General features: G+C 40.1%; 1 protein-coding gene across 1 annotated transcript in view; it reads right to left on the bottom strand.

Moving 5' to 3' along the window:
* Positions 1-16,861, bottom strand: part of PCCA (propionyl-CoA carboxylase subunit alpha) — a 355,728-nt gene extending 338,867 nt beyond the window's left edge. The window contains exons 1-4 of the mRNA XM_059995774.1: positions 16,727-16,861; positions 7,806-7,883; positions 1,860-1,907; positions 1,679-1,747 (exon numbers count right to left, since the gene is read on the bottom strand). Coding sequence (XP_059851757.1) covers positions 1,679-1,747; positions 1,860-1,907; positions 7,806-7,883; positions 16,727-16,831 — 300 coding nt within the window. The 5' untranslated portion in view covers positions 16,832-16,861. The remainder of the gene's footprint in view (positions 1-1,678; positions 1,748-1,859; positions 1,908-7,805; positions 7,884-16,726) is intronic.
* Between the last annotated feature and the right edge of the window lie 87 nt (positions 16,862-16,948).

The following is a 16,948-nucleotide window of genomic DNA, read 5'->3' as shown; positions in this document are numbered from 1 at the left end:
ATACTGTGATATGAAAAAAAAATTACAAGTGAAAGTTTGTTGTTAGGCTTGAAATAAAAACAGTGATTGTCCACAATTCAAACATTTTTCTCTCAATTTACCCATGAATGAAAACACAGCCTGAGCTAATACACTGAAAAATAAACACAAGATGAGAAGAGTGAATTTTAAATCTACTACTGGCTTGACAGTAACACAAACTTTTTTCTGAAGTAGCTTTACTATTGGTAAATGCCTTAGTTTACCAATCAAGAATGACATTAAAGCAACAGTTTTCTCATTATTTCATGAATATTTTGTGAGGAATATAAACTACTGAAACTATCACAGTTAAAACAGATTATTAGTAAAGAAGCCAGAAACCAATATTCAAAAAAATCAAACAGTATATACGCAAAACAAGTTTTTTTAACTGCTTAATTACTTTTAAAGTAAAGGATAAATATTTTAAATGTACCAGCCAAATAAACTAGATAATATACTTAACCTTTATTCTGGGGAAATTAGAGTAGCTTGCAATCATTTCCATTTTGCTTTTTAAAAAAGGAAGAGAGTCACAATAAGACAACAGGAACAACATACTTCTAGATAAAATTTTAAAATCACAAAGACTGAAAATTCTTTGCATTAAATTACTATACGATAAAAGCTGACATTACCAATAGGTCCTGTTATCAGAAGTTGTGTGAAAGAATGAAAAACAGTAACTTATATCAAAGTACAACTACTTACATTTCATGTCATACAGTTCCAATAATTCATACACTTTTCCCATGGGATTTTTTTCTACTCATTCATAGTTTATTACTGCTAAAAATGCCTGTTTTGATAAAAATCCCCAATAAAATTATATATCAGTCACTGCTTTACGCTATACCTTCTTTTGTTCATGTCTAATTAGCATTAGCCTATCATTGATTTATCAAACTTTCAGCTGCACATGGTAAAGCATTTAGGAAGGTTAAACAATTACAGCATCCCGAGTGACAGTGGAGTTATCCTGTGCGGAAATGTGCTCCCATAAGGCAGCACTGTATAAACATTTCATTAGGGCTTCCTTGGTGGCACAGTGGTTAAGAATCCACCTGCCGATGCAGGGGACCGGGTTCGAGCCCTGGTCAGGGAAGATCCCACATGCCACGGAGCAACTAAGCCCGTGCGCCACAACTACTCAGCCTGCGCTCTAGAGCCCACGAGCCACAACTAATGAAGCCTGCACACTTAGAGCCCATGCTCCGCAACAAGAGAAGCCACCGCAATGAGAAGCCCGCGCACCGCAACAGAGTAGCCCCCGCTCGCTCCAACTAGAGAAAGCCCGCACTCAGTAACAAAGACACAAATCAGCCAAAAATAAATAAAAGAAAATAAATTTTAAAAAAAAAAACACATTTCATTAATCTTTGAATCTATCTCATGCTTTGCTTAAATGTACTTGGTGACCAGAATCAGTTTACCAAATTTTTATTCTATTCTAGGCTTTTAAAGCCTTGAAAATAAGAGTTAAGACACATACTGGGGACATTATAATGCTCCCATTTTGCTTAATACAAGAGTAATAAAACAGGTATTTTTTTTAATTGTGTACCTTTTCAGGCCAACAAAAAAAACCTACATCTTTCACTTTTTTTCTATTTGATCCAAAATAAGGTCCCGATTCAAACAAAGCAAATATACTTACAGAACTAGCATCAACATCACTGTGGATGGCAACCGTCTTAATGCCCATCTTCTTGCAAGTTTTAATAACCTATATTAAAGTACATTAATGTTATCTATTAATAGTAATTCATATTTAAAGGGATTTAATAATAATAAAATTCACAGAGTAAAATGGAAAATAAGATTAAAATTCCACTCACCCTACATGCAATTTCTCCTCTATTAGCAACAAGAATTTTATCAAAAGTCTAAAAAGAGAAAAAACACGTAAGAAATTGTTACTCTTGCTTTGGGACCAGAAAACACCAAGCTTTTCCACAATTACCATTGGGCATGATCCTAATAAACATTACTTCCTACAGTAGTATTAAATACTATACATATGCTCATTTACAACCAGGCTGCTACTAAACTCACCTGGTAGTATCTGGCGTTATAATTATCCTCTTAAAGCATCAATTGACTAGGTTAGATAATTCATAAGGGGACTAAATTCTCTTGCCAAAAGATAATCTTCAAATGATATTTCAGAATACTAAGAAACTTTAGAAGAAATTGCTTGAGAATTTACTTGATTATTTTCAAAATTCAGGGAAATTCTAAGTGTTATGTTTATCAAAGGGAAGTCTGATATAATTTATATTCTATCTCTTTGGGATTGGGCCACAGCATTAAATGATACTTTTGATAAATGAGAACAGATACTATTTATGCTTATTTCCAAAGATTCCCAGACAAAGCAGGTTATGCTATTTGAGTACAATGTTAAGTTTGAATAACCACCAAATTTTTAAACAGCTGAGGCCATATAATAGAAAAAGAAGTTCCATTCTGTGTGGGGCTAGAGACCTAATTTCTAAGCCCAGCTTTGCCATTAATGATCTATTTGACTCTAAGTAAATCAATCTCTGTAAATTGAAATCTCTTGACTTCCACATATATAAATTGATAACATTCTAATGGGAAACTATTTAACAAGGTTCTCTCCCTACTCTAAAAGTGTACAGGCTAATCCTTTTAAAGAAATGCACACAAACAATTATAAGTAATTTGGATGCAACACATTTTAGTACACAACGACTGCTAGGTTAGTGAATTGTTACACGTTAAATGGAACTATTTTTTTAAGTTTTAGTTATATTTCTAAAAGAAAAGTTATATATAATCTTAATAGTACTCATATATTGGGCTTCCCTGGTGGCGCAGTGGTTGAGAGTCCGCCTGCCGATGCAGGGGACACGGGTTAGTGCCCCGGTCTGGGAAGATCCCACATGCTGCAGAGCCGCTGGGCCCTGTGAGCCATGGCCGCTGAGCCTGCGCGACCGCGACCGGAGCCTGTGCTCCACAGCGGGAGGGGCCGCAACGGTGAGAGGCCCGCGTACCGCAAAAAAAAAAAGTACTCATATAACTTAAAGCTATATTTTAACCCAACAGGTAATCACAGAATCTCAGAACTGGAATAGGCCTTTAAAGTCTTGATTTAACCTTTATATCACACATGGCTTATTCCACCAAACTGAGACAAGCCTCGACCTTAAAACTGGTAAATTCCTAATTTGATAGAATCCTAAGTCATTCAGAGCCCTGAGCAGATGGGCCCTTAAAATATCCTAATCTCACCTCAGGCGTGAGGCTATAAAATCATCTGCCTTTCTATTCTCATCTGCTCATGGTAAATTCCTGTTAAACAATAAGCATATTCTAAGAAAAAAAATGTTCATACTTCCTTGAACTGCATTTTAAAATGTGAATTTTTATTAAGTATTAAACAGACTACATTTGATAAAAGCAGCACAAACACTGGAAGTTACACATTAAGCAACTGGTGCAGCAAATATAACAAATTATTGACATCACAATATTACACGGAGTACAAATTCCACCCTAATCCCTATCCAAGAAGCAGAATAATGGTTAAGAGCCAGTCTGGAGCCAAACTGTCCAGGTTGGAATCCCAACACTACCACATGTTCTTCTGTGGACAAGTCCTCCTCCTGAACCCTCATTTCCTGGTATGTAAAATGAGAGTAAGAATAGCACCTGCCACAAGAGGCTGCGGGAATATTAACACCCTTAAAGTGTTTAGAGTAGTGCCTAGCACATAATATATACTCAGTAGGTGTTAGCTAGAGTATTGGTATTCACTCCTTTGGGCCACAAACCAGATTACAAACCCAGGAGTGTGATTCCAACAGGGATAAATCTGTACCAAAATGATCACTGCACCTCACACATTTCTATTCATCTCTGTTCAGGGCTTGTGATAGTTAGTTTTATGTGCAACTTGATTCGTCCACAGGGTGTTCAGATTAAACGTTTTTTCTGCGGTGTCTGTGGGCGTGTTTCTAGATGAAACTAACATTGAATCAGTGGACTCAGTAAAGCAGACAGCTCTCCCCAGTGTGGGTGGGCATCATCCACTCTACTGAGGGCCTGACAGACTAAAAAGTGGAGGAAGGGACGATTAGTTCTGCCTGCCGGATTGAGCTGGAACACTGGTCTTCTCCTAGCCTTGGACTGGGACATACACCATCAGCCCCCCTGGTTCCCAGACCTTTGAACCTGGACTAGAATTTCAGTACCAGCTTTCCTGGGTCTCCAGCTTGCCACAGCAGATTGTGGTGGGACTTCTCAGCCTCCATAATTATGTGAGCCAGTAAAAAAAATCTCCCTATGTCTCCTACTGGTTCTGTTTCTCTGAAGAACCCTGACTAATATAGGACTATTAATGGATTACCAATTAGTACACAAGCTCAATAAAGCTAATATCAATTAATCTTCCATACCTAAGATTTTCTTTTAACTAAATAACAGATGAATATGGTTCAGAATTTAGAAGGTACACAAGGGGACACACTGTAGGGACACCTAGGCCCTTGCCCCAAAGGCAACTACTACTAGTTTCCTGAATATTCTTCCAGGTAGGCTATGCATATAAAAGAATGTATATACAAATAATTTTTTTAATTAGCCTTTTTTTTTTTAATTTTTTGGCTGCGCCATGTTTCATGCGGGATCTTAGTTCCCAGAACCAGGGATCAAACCCGCGCCTCCTGCAGTGGAAGCGTGGAGTCTTAACCACTGGACCACCAGGGAAGTCCCCATACAAGTAAATTTAAACCAACTTTTTGCGGGGGAGAGCCGCACCATGTGGTTTGTGAGATCTTAGTTCCCAGACCAGGGACTGAACCTGGGCCGCTGGCAATAAGAGCACAGAGTTTTAACCACTGGACCGCCAGGGAATTCCCTAAACCAATCTCTCCCTCTACATCAACAATTACAGGTGAACATCAAGTGCATTCGATCAAGTGCATTCGATAACTACAATATGGCACAATCACAACAAAATGTGTTAAGCGCTACAACACAGCTGTGTTAAGTGCAGCGAAGGGAGAGAGTGAACAGCATGCGTTAAGGCAGTGACATTGAAAGCAGACAGTAGCACTGAAAAACTACAAGTAATTTTTAAGACAGCTCAAGCACAAAACAAGTATGTGGGCACTGTGGCAAATAAAGCTGGGGTAAAAAGGCTGGATTAAGAAAGGACCTTCTTTCATTTCATTTCATCTCATTCATATCATTTAAAGACCTGGAACTTTATCCTGTATCTGGAGAGCCGTATACAAGACACTCCGAAGATACTCTAAGAGGAAAATCAAAAACAACACCTTTAAGCCAGGAACCTGAATCCTTGAAGCCAGGGGGCTTTCAGGTACCATGGGAGATAAAGAACTTTTGCAGAAACTGTTTGCTTTTTTAATTTTTTATTTTTACACAATTTTTAAAGGTTACTTTCCATTTACAGTTGTTACAAAATATTGGCTATATTCCCTGTGTTGTACAATACATCCTTAAGCCTGTTGGGTACTGAGGTAAACTACTGGGTACTGAGGTACCCAATGGTCTGTACCTCCCACTGCTGCACCCCTATGTTGCCCCCAGCACAGGTACCACTACTTTGTTCTCTGTATCTGTGAGTCTGCTTCTTTTACGTTATATTCACTAGTTTGTTGTATCTTTTAGATTCCACATATAAGTGATATCATATAGTATTTGTCTTTCTCTGTCTGACATTTCACTCAGCAAAATGCCCTCCAAGTCCATCCATGTTGCTGCAAATGGTCAATTTTCATTCCTTTTTATGGCTGAGTAGTATTCCATTGTGTACATATACCACATCTTCTTTATCCATTCATCTGGTGATGGACACTTAGGTTATTTCCATGTCTTGACAACTGTAAATAATGCTGCTATGAACACTGGGGTGTGTAGCAACTGTTTTATACCTTTGCTATTGCTGTCATGGGGTAAAAAACACACTGGAAGTTTCATGAGAATTTTTTTAAGTTATTTTCTTTTAATCCGTTCTCTCTCTACCCCTCCTTCCTTTTTTCCCTTCCCTATGTTTAGATCATAGCTGGCATCTAAAACCAGCAAGGACACTTCTCTCCATTCAGGGACCAAGAGAAAGGCTGAGCTGGCCTGTTCCACTTGTTATTTGGAGGAATGGCGGCAGAACTCTAGATCCCGAGTCACTCACCAAGCACTTCCGAGAAGGAGTACAGCACAGTGGGTAAACCCACCAGCTCAGGAGAAAGACAGTCTTGCGTTTACACCCAGCTTACACTTACTATTGTGGGTTTTAAGCTTCCGTTTCCAAATGTACAAAACTGAATGAACAAAACAGTTAAGGATAATATTAAGCAGCTGACATTACCTATATGCCAGGTACTGTGGAAAATCCCTTCTGCGTACTACCTCATTTAATCCTCGTAAGAGTCCTATGAGGTCAGTTTTGATAAAATCCCAATTTTAAAATGAGAAAATTGAGGTCTGATGAAGCATAATCACTTGCCTAAGTCACCGGCAAAGTTAACTAGCAGTAAAGCCAGAGTTCACACCTCGGTATTTGTGTCAAAACACACCATGATATGACATAACCAGAGTATAATGGTGCAAGTTTTAAACACTGTATTATCAATGCCAGGACTTCCCTGGGATCCAGTGGTTAAGACTCCGTGCTTCCAATGCAGGGGGCACAGGTTCGATCCCTGGTAGGGGAACTAAGATCCCTCATGCCTTGTGGCATGGCCAAAACATAAAAAATAATAAAATAAAATAAAATACATTAAAGTTAATTTCACCTGTTTTGTTTTTTTGTTTTTTTTTTTTGTGGTACACGGGCCTCTCACTGTTGCGGCCTCTCCCGTTGCGGAGCACAGGCTCCGGATGTGCAGGCTCAGCGGCCATGGCTCACGGGCCCAGCTGCTCCGCGGCATGTGGGATCTTCCCAGACCGGGGCACGAACCCGTGTCCCCTGCATCGGCAGGCACACTCTCAACCACTGCGCCACCAGAGAAGCCCTCACCTGTTTCTTTTTAATGTGGCTATTAGAAAACATAAAATTACATATGCCCTACAATTGTGTCCACAATATATTTCTTTTGAACTGCAGTGATATACACCCTTTTTTTCCCCGAGCCTCCAGATTCTTTTGAGTAGTTTTGCATATGTCAACCGACAAGTTAGAAGACTATTTCATTCTCAGATGATCATTCATATTAGTTCTACTTTAATGACATTTAACTTGAACCATCTCATCTTAACCAAAACTCTTCTTCTGCCTTCTTTGATGCCTTTATTGTCACCAAATCATGTTTTACCTCCAATCACCACTTCTAGTTCCTTTATCTCTCCTCTTACAAGCCTCAAACATTATCATGTATCAAGATTTTAACTGGAATTTCCCTGTCCCAAAATTTACAATACCCATAATTGCCGTCATTCAAAATGAATCTTACAAATATTAAGTAAATGAAAAAAAAAAACCCAATAGTTTAATCAAAATCTCTCAACTGCCTAGTCTAAGAAAGAATGTTGTATTAGTGATCCTGCTGAAAACAAGGGAAACACATTGTAAATTTATTCGATTTGTGGTATAGGTAAAAATACAAAATTTAAAGACTCAGGTTGTGGCCCACAATGAAAAATGGAACAAAGATTGAGCACTTATAAAACCTATGATGTAGAGCAATAAATAATTACACAGCATCAATAAAATTTAATCTGCCCAGTGAACATAACATGGAGACAACAAAGTAAAACCATTATAACTTAACCGTTAAAAGTATTTTTTAAATACTTACTTTTTCATTAGAATCATATGCCGCTGAACAGAGACTACGAGACACCACTAAATGCTGTCTTGAATAATGTGGAACATGCTATCAAAAGAAAAAAAAAGAAAGTGAAATAAACTACAGATACTTGAATGAACTTTATTTTTCAAGTTCATTCATTTTCAAGTTTATTTTCAAGTAAATATTTTTCAGGGTAATTCTTCCAGTATGCTTCTAGCTACAGTGTTTCATCAATCAATATATGTAGTTCTAAGCAACATACCATAACTATAGAAGGTAAATCATAACTAGACACATCCCCTTGGCACACATGAGGAAACCAAAGGCATCAAAACAATCTCCAGAAAAGTAGAATAAGAGCCAATGGGTCAAGTAAAATTAGAAGAAAGGTCTTTCTGATCATGCAGACTAATATGGCAGGATCAGAATGTCACATACCATGCAGAACTTTATACAACATAAAACAAGTGACTTGGCATTCAAAGAGCTTCAATTTTAACAGCGGCCAGAAAAATAACAAAATATTATTTTTTATTTGCTAATGTCTTAAACATGATTTCTTATTTTACTTATTCTGGTATAAACGTGGTTTGGCAAATAAAAATGAAAAGGTAATACTAATAATCAAGTTCACTTCTAATTCATTACCATAAATGTTTGTGGAAAAAGTATGTCTTGGGGGCTTCCCTGGTGGCGCAGTGGTTGAGAGTCCGCCTGCCAACGCAGGGGACATGGGTTCGTGCCCCAGTCCGGGAAGATCCCACATGCCGTGGAGCGGCTGGGCCCGTAAGCCATTGCCACTGACCCTGTGCGTCCGGAGCCTGTGCGTCCAGAGCCTGTGCTCCACAACGGGAGAGGCCACAACAGTGAGAGGCCCGCGTACCGCAAAAAAAAAAAAAAAAAAAAAAAGTATATCTTAAGCCTTTAAAACATTAAGAATAATCAGTAATAAAGGTTATAGCCAAAGTTTAAGAAAATAATTTAGCCAGTAGTCACTGATGAAGGTAGACCAAGAAAAAAAAAGGCGGTGGGGGACTTCCTTGGTGGTCCAGTGGTTAAGAATCTACCTGTCAATGCAGGGGACACAGGTTCGATCCCTGGTCCAGGAAGATCCCAAGTGCTGAGGGGCAACTAAGCCCGTGCGCCACAACTACTGAGCCTGTGCTCTAGAGCCCGTGAGCCGCAACTACTGAGCCCATGTGCTGCGACTACTGAAACCGCACGCCTAGAGCCCATGCTCTGCACAAAGAGAAGCCACCGCAATGAGAAGCCGACACATCTCAAGGAAGAGTAGCCCCTGCTCGCTGCAACTAAAGACCCCGCGAGCAGCAACCAAGATCCAGCGCAGCCCAAAAAAAGGGGGGGGGGGTGGACAGGGGCAAAAGGCAACAGGTACTACGTCAGAGAATTTTCTAATATCATAACTCAAATACGAAGCAAAAAATTTTTATTATATTTTAAAATGAAAAAGATGTATACAGTTATTTTTTTAGAAATATATAGCCCCAAATTACAAAATGTAATCTTTATGCAAAAGTGAATGTAGTAGATAAGAAAGATACACTTTACAAAACAAAACCTACATTACCAAGTAAAAAGGACTGATGATGAACAATGAACTGAGAATGGGAAGAAAATTGACTTTATTACTGTGTCTCTTTCACAGCAACAAAACTCACTCTCATAGTCATGCAAGCATCCCTGTGAGTTCAAGAGTATTAGTCCCAATTTTTAAAATGAGAAAACTGAGTCTCAAGAATTTTAAATTTTCAAGTCACAAGGGCTAGGCTGCAAGAGTAACAAGATTTAAGCACAGATCTATTAAAAGCATTCTGAAGTTTTTTATCTTGAGATAATACAAATAGTGGCACTTCCCACATTAACAATAACATCTGTGCAAAGATATGATTTGGGGTAAAAAACAATCTACCAAGGGGGTCTCACCACTCCTATGTGTTCAAATAAAAATTCAGTCTTCCACTGCCCTCAGCAGAATAGCTATAATCTGTGAACTTTACTCTTATATCAAACTTAATAGGATAAAGATAATACTCCCTCCCCTAAAAATCATATCTTGTGTTTACAGCCTCAGCCAATGCAGAAAGCAAACTCTAAATATAAAGAAAAGCAAAACCTACCTGGGAATTTCTCACATTTATTCCGCTGCAAGGTAGCGCTAGGCTATTTACACAAGAAAGTAAATAGCATACCAGCTTCCTATCAATTTTATAAAATGAAACAAAACAGTTTACAGTTTTACAAATTTTTCCTAGTATCATAAGGCACACAACGTTCTGTTGTAGGAACACGTCAACATATCCTTTTACAAAAGGCAAAATCATACATGTGTCTTTAGTCACTAACAAATAAAGGGCGTAACTGATTCCTGATGGCAAAAACCAAATGTGAGTCTTCCAGAGACAAAACACAATCTGGGGTAGACATTTTAGGTATTCTAATTAGCTTTGGAGAGAGAGAATAAACAGCGATGTTTATGTCTGGGGAAGGCAACACGTCCCAGAATACCGCCTGGGAAAGAACTCTCGGAGAAGAAACCAAGGAACCTGAGTTCTAACCCTAGCTCAGCTGACACTATTTCTAGGACTTGAGCAAACCACTTTAACTCCTCTACCCTCTACTGAGAAATGAAAGCTCAGATGAGTTTTCTCTAAGGTCCCTACTAACCTACACCACTAATATTCAAAAATCAAGAGCTTAGTACAGGGATTCTAACATGTGCAAGCATCAGACAATTATGAAGAATATGCAGTTAATCCAAACTGAACATGTGGGCCAAGAGGATGGTGACACGGATCTCACTGCTGAACTGCTCCGAGAGCAACAAACGCTGAGCTATTCGGTGGAAATAGAGCTAATTTCAGAGATCTGAATAAATATGAATTAAGTTTCTAGAATACCTTTGGGAATAAAAACCTCAGGACTCTATCTCATCAGATGGTCTCATGAAAAATGGACTAAGCTAAACTTGGTCCCAACAGAACAGTTTCTAACCTAGAACAATTCAAGCTCTGAGAAATGTTTGGGTCAGCTGACTCAATTTAACACACATTTACTTTCAGGAAACTACCAATAACACAAAACTCAAAAATGTCTATACCACACAGTTCTTAAAACTAAATCAACTCTTACAAATTACACCTGACCAAAATGTAGGAGAAGAACTAGCACTACCTAACTGATCAAACTGGGGTTTTTAAAATCTTTTTATTACTATTTTTAAATAGTTGGTTCTGAAGATCTAACAGATTATATTTTACCACCATTACCAAAAAAAGAAAGCATACAGCTGTACACATGTGAATTTGTGATAATGTGGCCCCAAAATTAAAAAAACATAGATGCCCCTAGTGAGCCAAGAAACTAGAAGTAGAAACGGTACAAGCAATCAGAACAAACTACTGAGGAAAAACAAGAGTTTGGGCCATTCCCACAGCAAGTCCAAACTGGTTTGCAGTCAGCCCCACAACGGCTCTCTTGTGTTCCTGTTTACTCCTGGCAGGCCTTCATGGAAGTTCAAAGTTATAAAGAACACAAGTCAAAAATCAGATAATTTTGTAGAGCTACAACATAATTTTTTTTTTTTAATACAAGGGACAAGTTAGTAGAACTCTGCTAATTTGGACCTCTACATAGCATTTTTAATGTTATTTTTCTTAAGCATATAAAAAAATGGCTACAAGCTCAGTCCAAAATTCTTTTAAGATACTTCCTAGAACAAGTGTGTTCAAAGGAGAAACTTTAATCAACTCTATTTATAAAGACTATTTAGCCTATGACAGCCAAAAGGAGAAAGGTCAGTGTATGCAAAATGACTTCCCAATAATGTACTGCATTGGTTCTCTTCTGCAAGAATAAAGATTTCCAATATTTTCCACACTTAGAAAAGAAATGCCAGCTAACAATGTGGCACGTGGGAAGTAGCACGACCTTCAGAGCCACAAGACCTGGATCAACTCTTAGCTCCACTGCTTCATAGGTATGAAACATTGAGCAAATAATTTCTCTGGACTCCAGCTTCCATCTATAAAATGTACTAGATGACACCTCCCTTGCTTTCCTACAGGGCTGTTGAAAAAAAAAAAAATCAAGCCTTTATAAATGGTAAAGCACCAAGAAAATGGAAGCTATTACACAAAAACTAAATCCAATTATGCAGCTGTAGCTTTCTTTCTTAAAATTATACCAGGCCAGGGATTCCCTGGTGGCACAGCAGTTAAGAATCCGCCTGCCAATGCAGGGGACACGGGTTCGAGCCCTGGTCCAGGAGGATCCCACATGCCGTGAAGCAACTAAGCCCGTGCACCACAACTACTGAGCCTGTGCTCTAGAGCCCGCGAGCCACAACTACTGAAGCCCACGCGCCTAGAGCCAATGTGAAGCCCACACACTGCAACGAAGAGTAGCCCCCGCTCACCGCAACTAGAGAAAGCCTGCGGGCAGCAATGAAGACCCGCCGCAACTACAGAAAGCCCGCAGGGAGCAATGAAGACCCAACGCAGCCATAAAAAAAACAAACAAAGAAATAAATGAATAAATAAAACCAGGCCATTTCGGAGTTCCCATAAAAGTAATAATATAAGAGCTGTGATCTAGACTCAGATTCAGACCCCGGTTCAAATGCTGGCTCTGACATTTCTTAAACATAATTTTCCTCACATATAAACTGGGCATAAAAACTACTTATCTAGGACATAAGGCTGCCATGAGGATTAAATGAGAATGTGTAAAATGCCTAGCACAGTTTTGCATATGTTGAAGTAAGCATACAATAACTGTTAACCAAAAAAAGGGGTACAGCTTGTACACAAACTGTTCACATGCCTTCCGGCCATTGCCAACAAGGACTGCCCTTTTCTAACTAGGAGACCACCTACTTTCACATTCTAGATGTGGCCTCAGGTGGCAGCCCAAACTGGTAAATCCACTAGACTCATGTTTAAAGAAGAACTTAAACACTAATCCTGCCAAACCAAAAGTATTCCTCTTAACATAACCACAGCGGCATTCAGGTGTATAATACTAAAACAATTCTGTTGACAGGTTAATTCATTATCAGGATGCATGCTATTGGTGTTGGCCAAAAAGTTCATTCGGGTTTTACTATAAGATGTTATGGAAAACCCCGAACAAACTTATTGGCCAACCAATGCTTCAAAGAAACCATCCTCAAAATTGTGGATTAATGGAGTCATAACATGCTCTTACCAAGTAAAAGTAAATATTTGATAGTGCTTCATCTTCAAAACTTCCAGGCGAAGGTCCGCTCTTTCACATTTCACGACACAGAGCTGGGACGCACCAGCCAAATATTTCTTCCAGCATTTTAACAGAACCACAGTGACCAGAAAAAAAACCCTTTAAAAACACTGCCGGAAGTCAGGCTTTTTCACTTAAGCACAGCTTTTCCTTCACAGACACTGACTATTTAGCCTTCAGGACCTCACTTGCCATCCCAATCTTCAACTGTCTGCCAAGACCTTCTGTTACAAGCTAAGCTGAATACGTAACATTTGAGAGAGATGATCAAATCTCAAGATTCATGTCAATTACTTCTCAATAAAACTGGAGGAATAAAACTCAAGATTCTCCAGCTCTGCCTCCATAGTAAAAGCTGGAACACCAGAGAACTATATACATCAACTTTAAAACTTCCTCATTCCACTACAGCTCCCCAACCAGGCCATTCCTCCCACCCCACCTGTAGCAGATGTTGGTGTACATCCAGAACCTGTTCACCGGGTGGTGAAGGCCCCCAGTTGGTGTACTCTGGGTGTACTCTGTACATGTATCCTACTCATGGCTCACACCTGCTCCCTAGTTTGCCCCATTTGCCTCAACTAGACAGGAGTTCTCCATCAAGCCTGGGAGCTACATCCCTCCCAGCCCACAGCCAATGACTGACTCACACAGGGTTCAAAAGGCTGCCCCCGCCCCTCATCTCAAGGTGGGTCCAATTTAGTATTGCAATCTGTGCTTTAGGGCTGGCTGTCCAATATGGCAGCCACTAGCCACAGGCAGCTTCTGAGCACTTGAAATATGCCAGTCCAAATTCCAATGTGCTCCAAGTGTATAATACACACCAGATTTGAAGACTTAATACCAAAAACAAACAAACAACAAAAAAAACCTTGTTAATTTTTTACATTAATATATTGAAATATTTTAAATATACTGGGTTAAATAAAGTACATTAATATTTAGCCTTTTAAAACAATTTTCAATGTGAGTGCTAGAAAATATTAAATTACATTTGCAGCTCACATTTTGTTTATTGCACAGGGCTGAACTAGAACAGTGCTTCTCAAACTTAACTGTGCATCAGTATCACCTGGAGAAGGGCTTGTTAAAACAGATGGCTGGGCTCTAACGCCAGATTTTCAAACTTGGCAGGTCTAGGGTAGAGCTAGAAGATGTGCATTCCTAGCAAGTACCCAGGTAATGCTGCTGTTGCCGCTGTCGCCGCTGGCTGGAGTCCCCTGCTTTGAGAACCACCGCTCCAGGGCTCCCCTGTGGGATGAAACTGAATCTAGTTTCCATCTGGATCCCCTTCCTTGCTTAGATTTTTTTCCCCTGCTCTAGCTTGTTTTCTTCATTCTTCTCAACTACTACCACCTGCACAAAATCTCTCTTCAGGCTCTGCTTCTAGGAAACCTAACCATCCCACTGCCATAGAACTGTTCTTACACACTATAACTTTCACAAAGTGCCAGATTAATAGCAACCAATGAGATGTAAACTATCACTGCATCTTTTGTAAAACAGTAACAAAAGAGAAAAACTAAGACTCGGTGCAGCCAAATAAATAAATAAATATTTTTTTAAAAAGAAAGAAAACAGAAGTAGACAAGATGCAGGCTCTGCCAACACATTAAAAGGAAGAAACTGGGTAAGAAAAATCAGTGTATATGTTGTACAATAAGTGTACAGCAGTAAACAGAGTAACAACTTCCTTCTCTCTCAACCTCTCCACACTAAAATATGTCAGTGTAATAATTCCTCCCAACTCCAACATGAATGGTTTCCCATAAAACCAAGCACGGCCTACAGCAAGGCCCAGCATGGTCTGACTCCTACCTACCTCCCCAGCACCATCTAATCTCAATACCAGAGCCTCAGTAGCCTTTTCTCAGTTCTCCTACCTTGCCATGCCCTCCGGCCCAGGACTTTTGTACGTGCTGCTCTCTCACATATAACGTTCACCTCTTTCTTCTCTCTTTGCCTAGAAAAAAGTCACTTTGTCCTTCAAAACTTGTTTCAACGTTCACTTCCAAAGGAAAACTCCCTTACCTTAGGCATGGTTTGAGCAAGTCACATAAAACTGTGCCTCAATTTCTCCATCTGTAAATGGGGATTATATGGCTGTTGTGAGGATTGGATAAATTAATTCAAGTAGAGCACCAGAACAGTATCTAGGACACAAAGCTCAAAATCTAGACTTGGTCAAATCCCTCCATTTTATTTTCTTCTATACAGCACTAGGACCTCTCCCCTAATAGCATTTCACACTTGTCTGTCTCCTTAACAGACTAAAATTTCTAAAAGAGAAATTATATTCATTTCATAGAGATGGAACACAGGAAGTAGAGAAAGACTTGCTGAAAAAAAAAAAAAAACAGCTGAAAGGAAGAAGCGGAGGTCCAAAGAGATGACTTATTTAATATACCAAACTTCATCTGTGTGACTCCAAAGCCCATGCCTTCCCACCACACCATGCTGCCTCCTACACATCAATAAATGCATTCAGAGTTTTGCAACTGCAAGTGATGTGGCCAAAAAAGATTAAAAGATGAAAGAACACTAAAGATTAAGAAACAATAAATTGTGTGCCCACACAAACTTTGGGTTTTTTGAGAGTGGGCATTCTAAAGCTGACACTAAGCTAATGCACCTGCAGACTTACTTTCACTTCCATGTTCAGCTGTAGCTGAACATTTCTCACCTGGGACTAAGCTCCCTCCTCTTTAAAAGAGTAGGATGCACCAAATCATCTCTAACGTGTCTTCCAATTCTAAAAGTTAAATGACAATAAATCAAGTTACGTGCCTGTTTTTTTAAAAGCAAGATAACAGGTGGTTTTCAGAGAAACCTTTATTTTAAATAATTTGTTCAAGTGACTTAAACTGTTAATAAAGTAAGTTAGGTAGTCTTCGTTTAGAACTTACAAGAGACTCCATGTTGAAGACAAAAAGTGTTAAGAGCCACACACAAACACTCCAACGTGTAAGTCAAGGCTACCACCATGAAAACCCTAGAACATACAGTGCAGAGATGTGTTTAGAAGAGCACAAACATCAGGCTAACCACTACAGAGAAGAGAAATACTCACAAGATGCATATACAGTATATAATGATATAATACAATTAAAATAGGCTCTCAACTCAAGCAAAGGTAGTAGCAATCCTGACATCTTATGATACTTTAAAAGGTGAGACAAACTCAAAACCCTAACTCTACTTGAATAGCAATTTAGTGTCCCTTCAAAGCAGGAAGGAGGCAAAAGAAAATGGAAACGATAAGGACCCTTAAAAATACACCTGGAAAGCTCAAGACAAGCCAAAACCTCATGGCCGAAGAGCGGGAGCACGGGAAATGCACGTACATTACAGCCAGGTGGCTGTCAGCCGCTCCCGAGAAAGCAGAAAACTCACGCCTACAGGCTCCTTGGGCCGCTCGGCCCTCCATGATACTCCGAGTAACAGCTGGGGCGAAGGACGCCGGCTCTGCCCCGCTCCAGGGCGAACTCCGGAGGGAGAGGGAGTTAGGGGCGCGGTCCGACGCGGAACCCGGCGCCGAGTGTCGCCCGGACACCTACGGAGCGCTCTACGCAGCACTAGCCACCGCCTGGCGGTGCGGGGCTGGGAGCCCAGTGAGACCCAGGCCCACGGGGAGTCCCGGCGCTCCTCACCTTCAGGGTCCATAGCGCCGCGCTCCGCAACAGTGGCTGCGGCCACCGCCGTCCACGCCGTCCTGCTGTGACCAGCGCTGCCTCCCCGACACAGAGACCCGCCATTGTTGCCCCTGCAGACCGGAGCTCCACTGACCTCTCACCCCGCGGAAGGAGTCGGAGAAAGGGAGCGCCTACAATTCGGCCAATCACGAGCCTGGGATCCGTGGCCCCGCCCCCTAC

Source organism: Delphinus delphis, chromosome 18 (assembly GCF_949987515.2).
Source record: "Delphinus delphis chromosome 18, mDelDel1.2, whole genome shotgun sequence".
Lineage (NCBI taxonomy): Eukaryota > Metazoa > Chordata > Mammalia > Artiodactyla > Delphinidae > Delphinus > Delphinus delphis.
The sequence above is the reverse complement of the archived record's forward strand: the minus strand, read 5'-3'. Positions and strand labels throughout refer to the sequence as shown.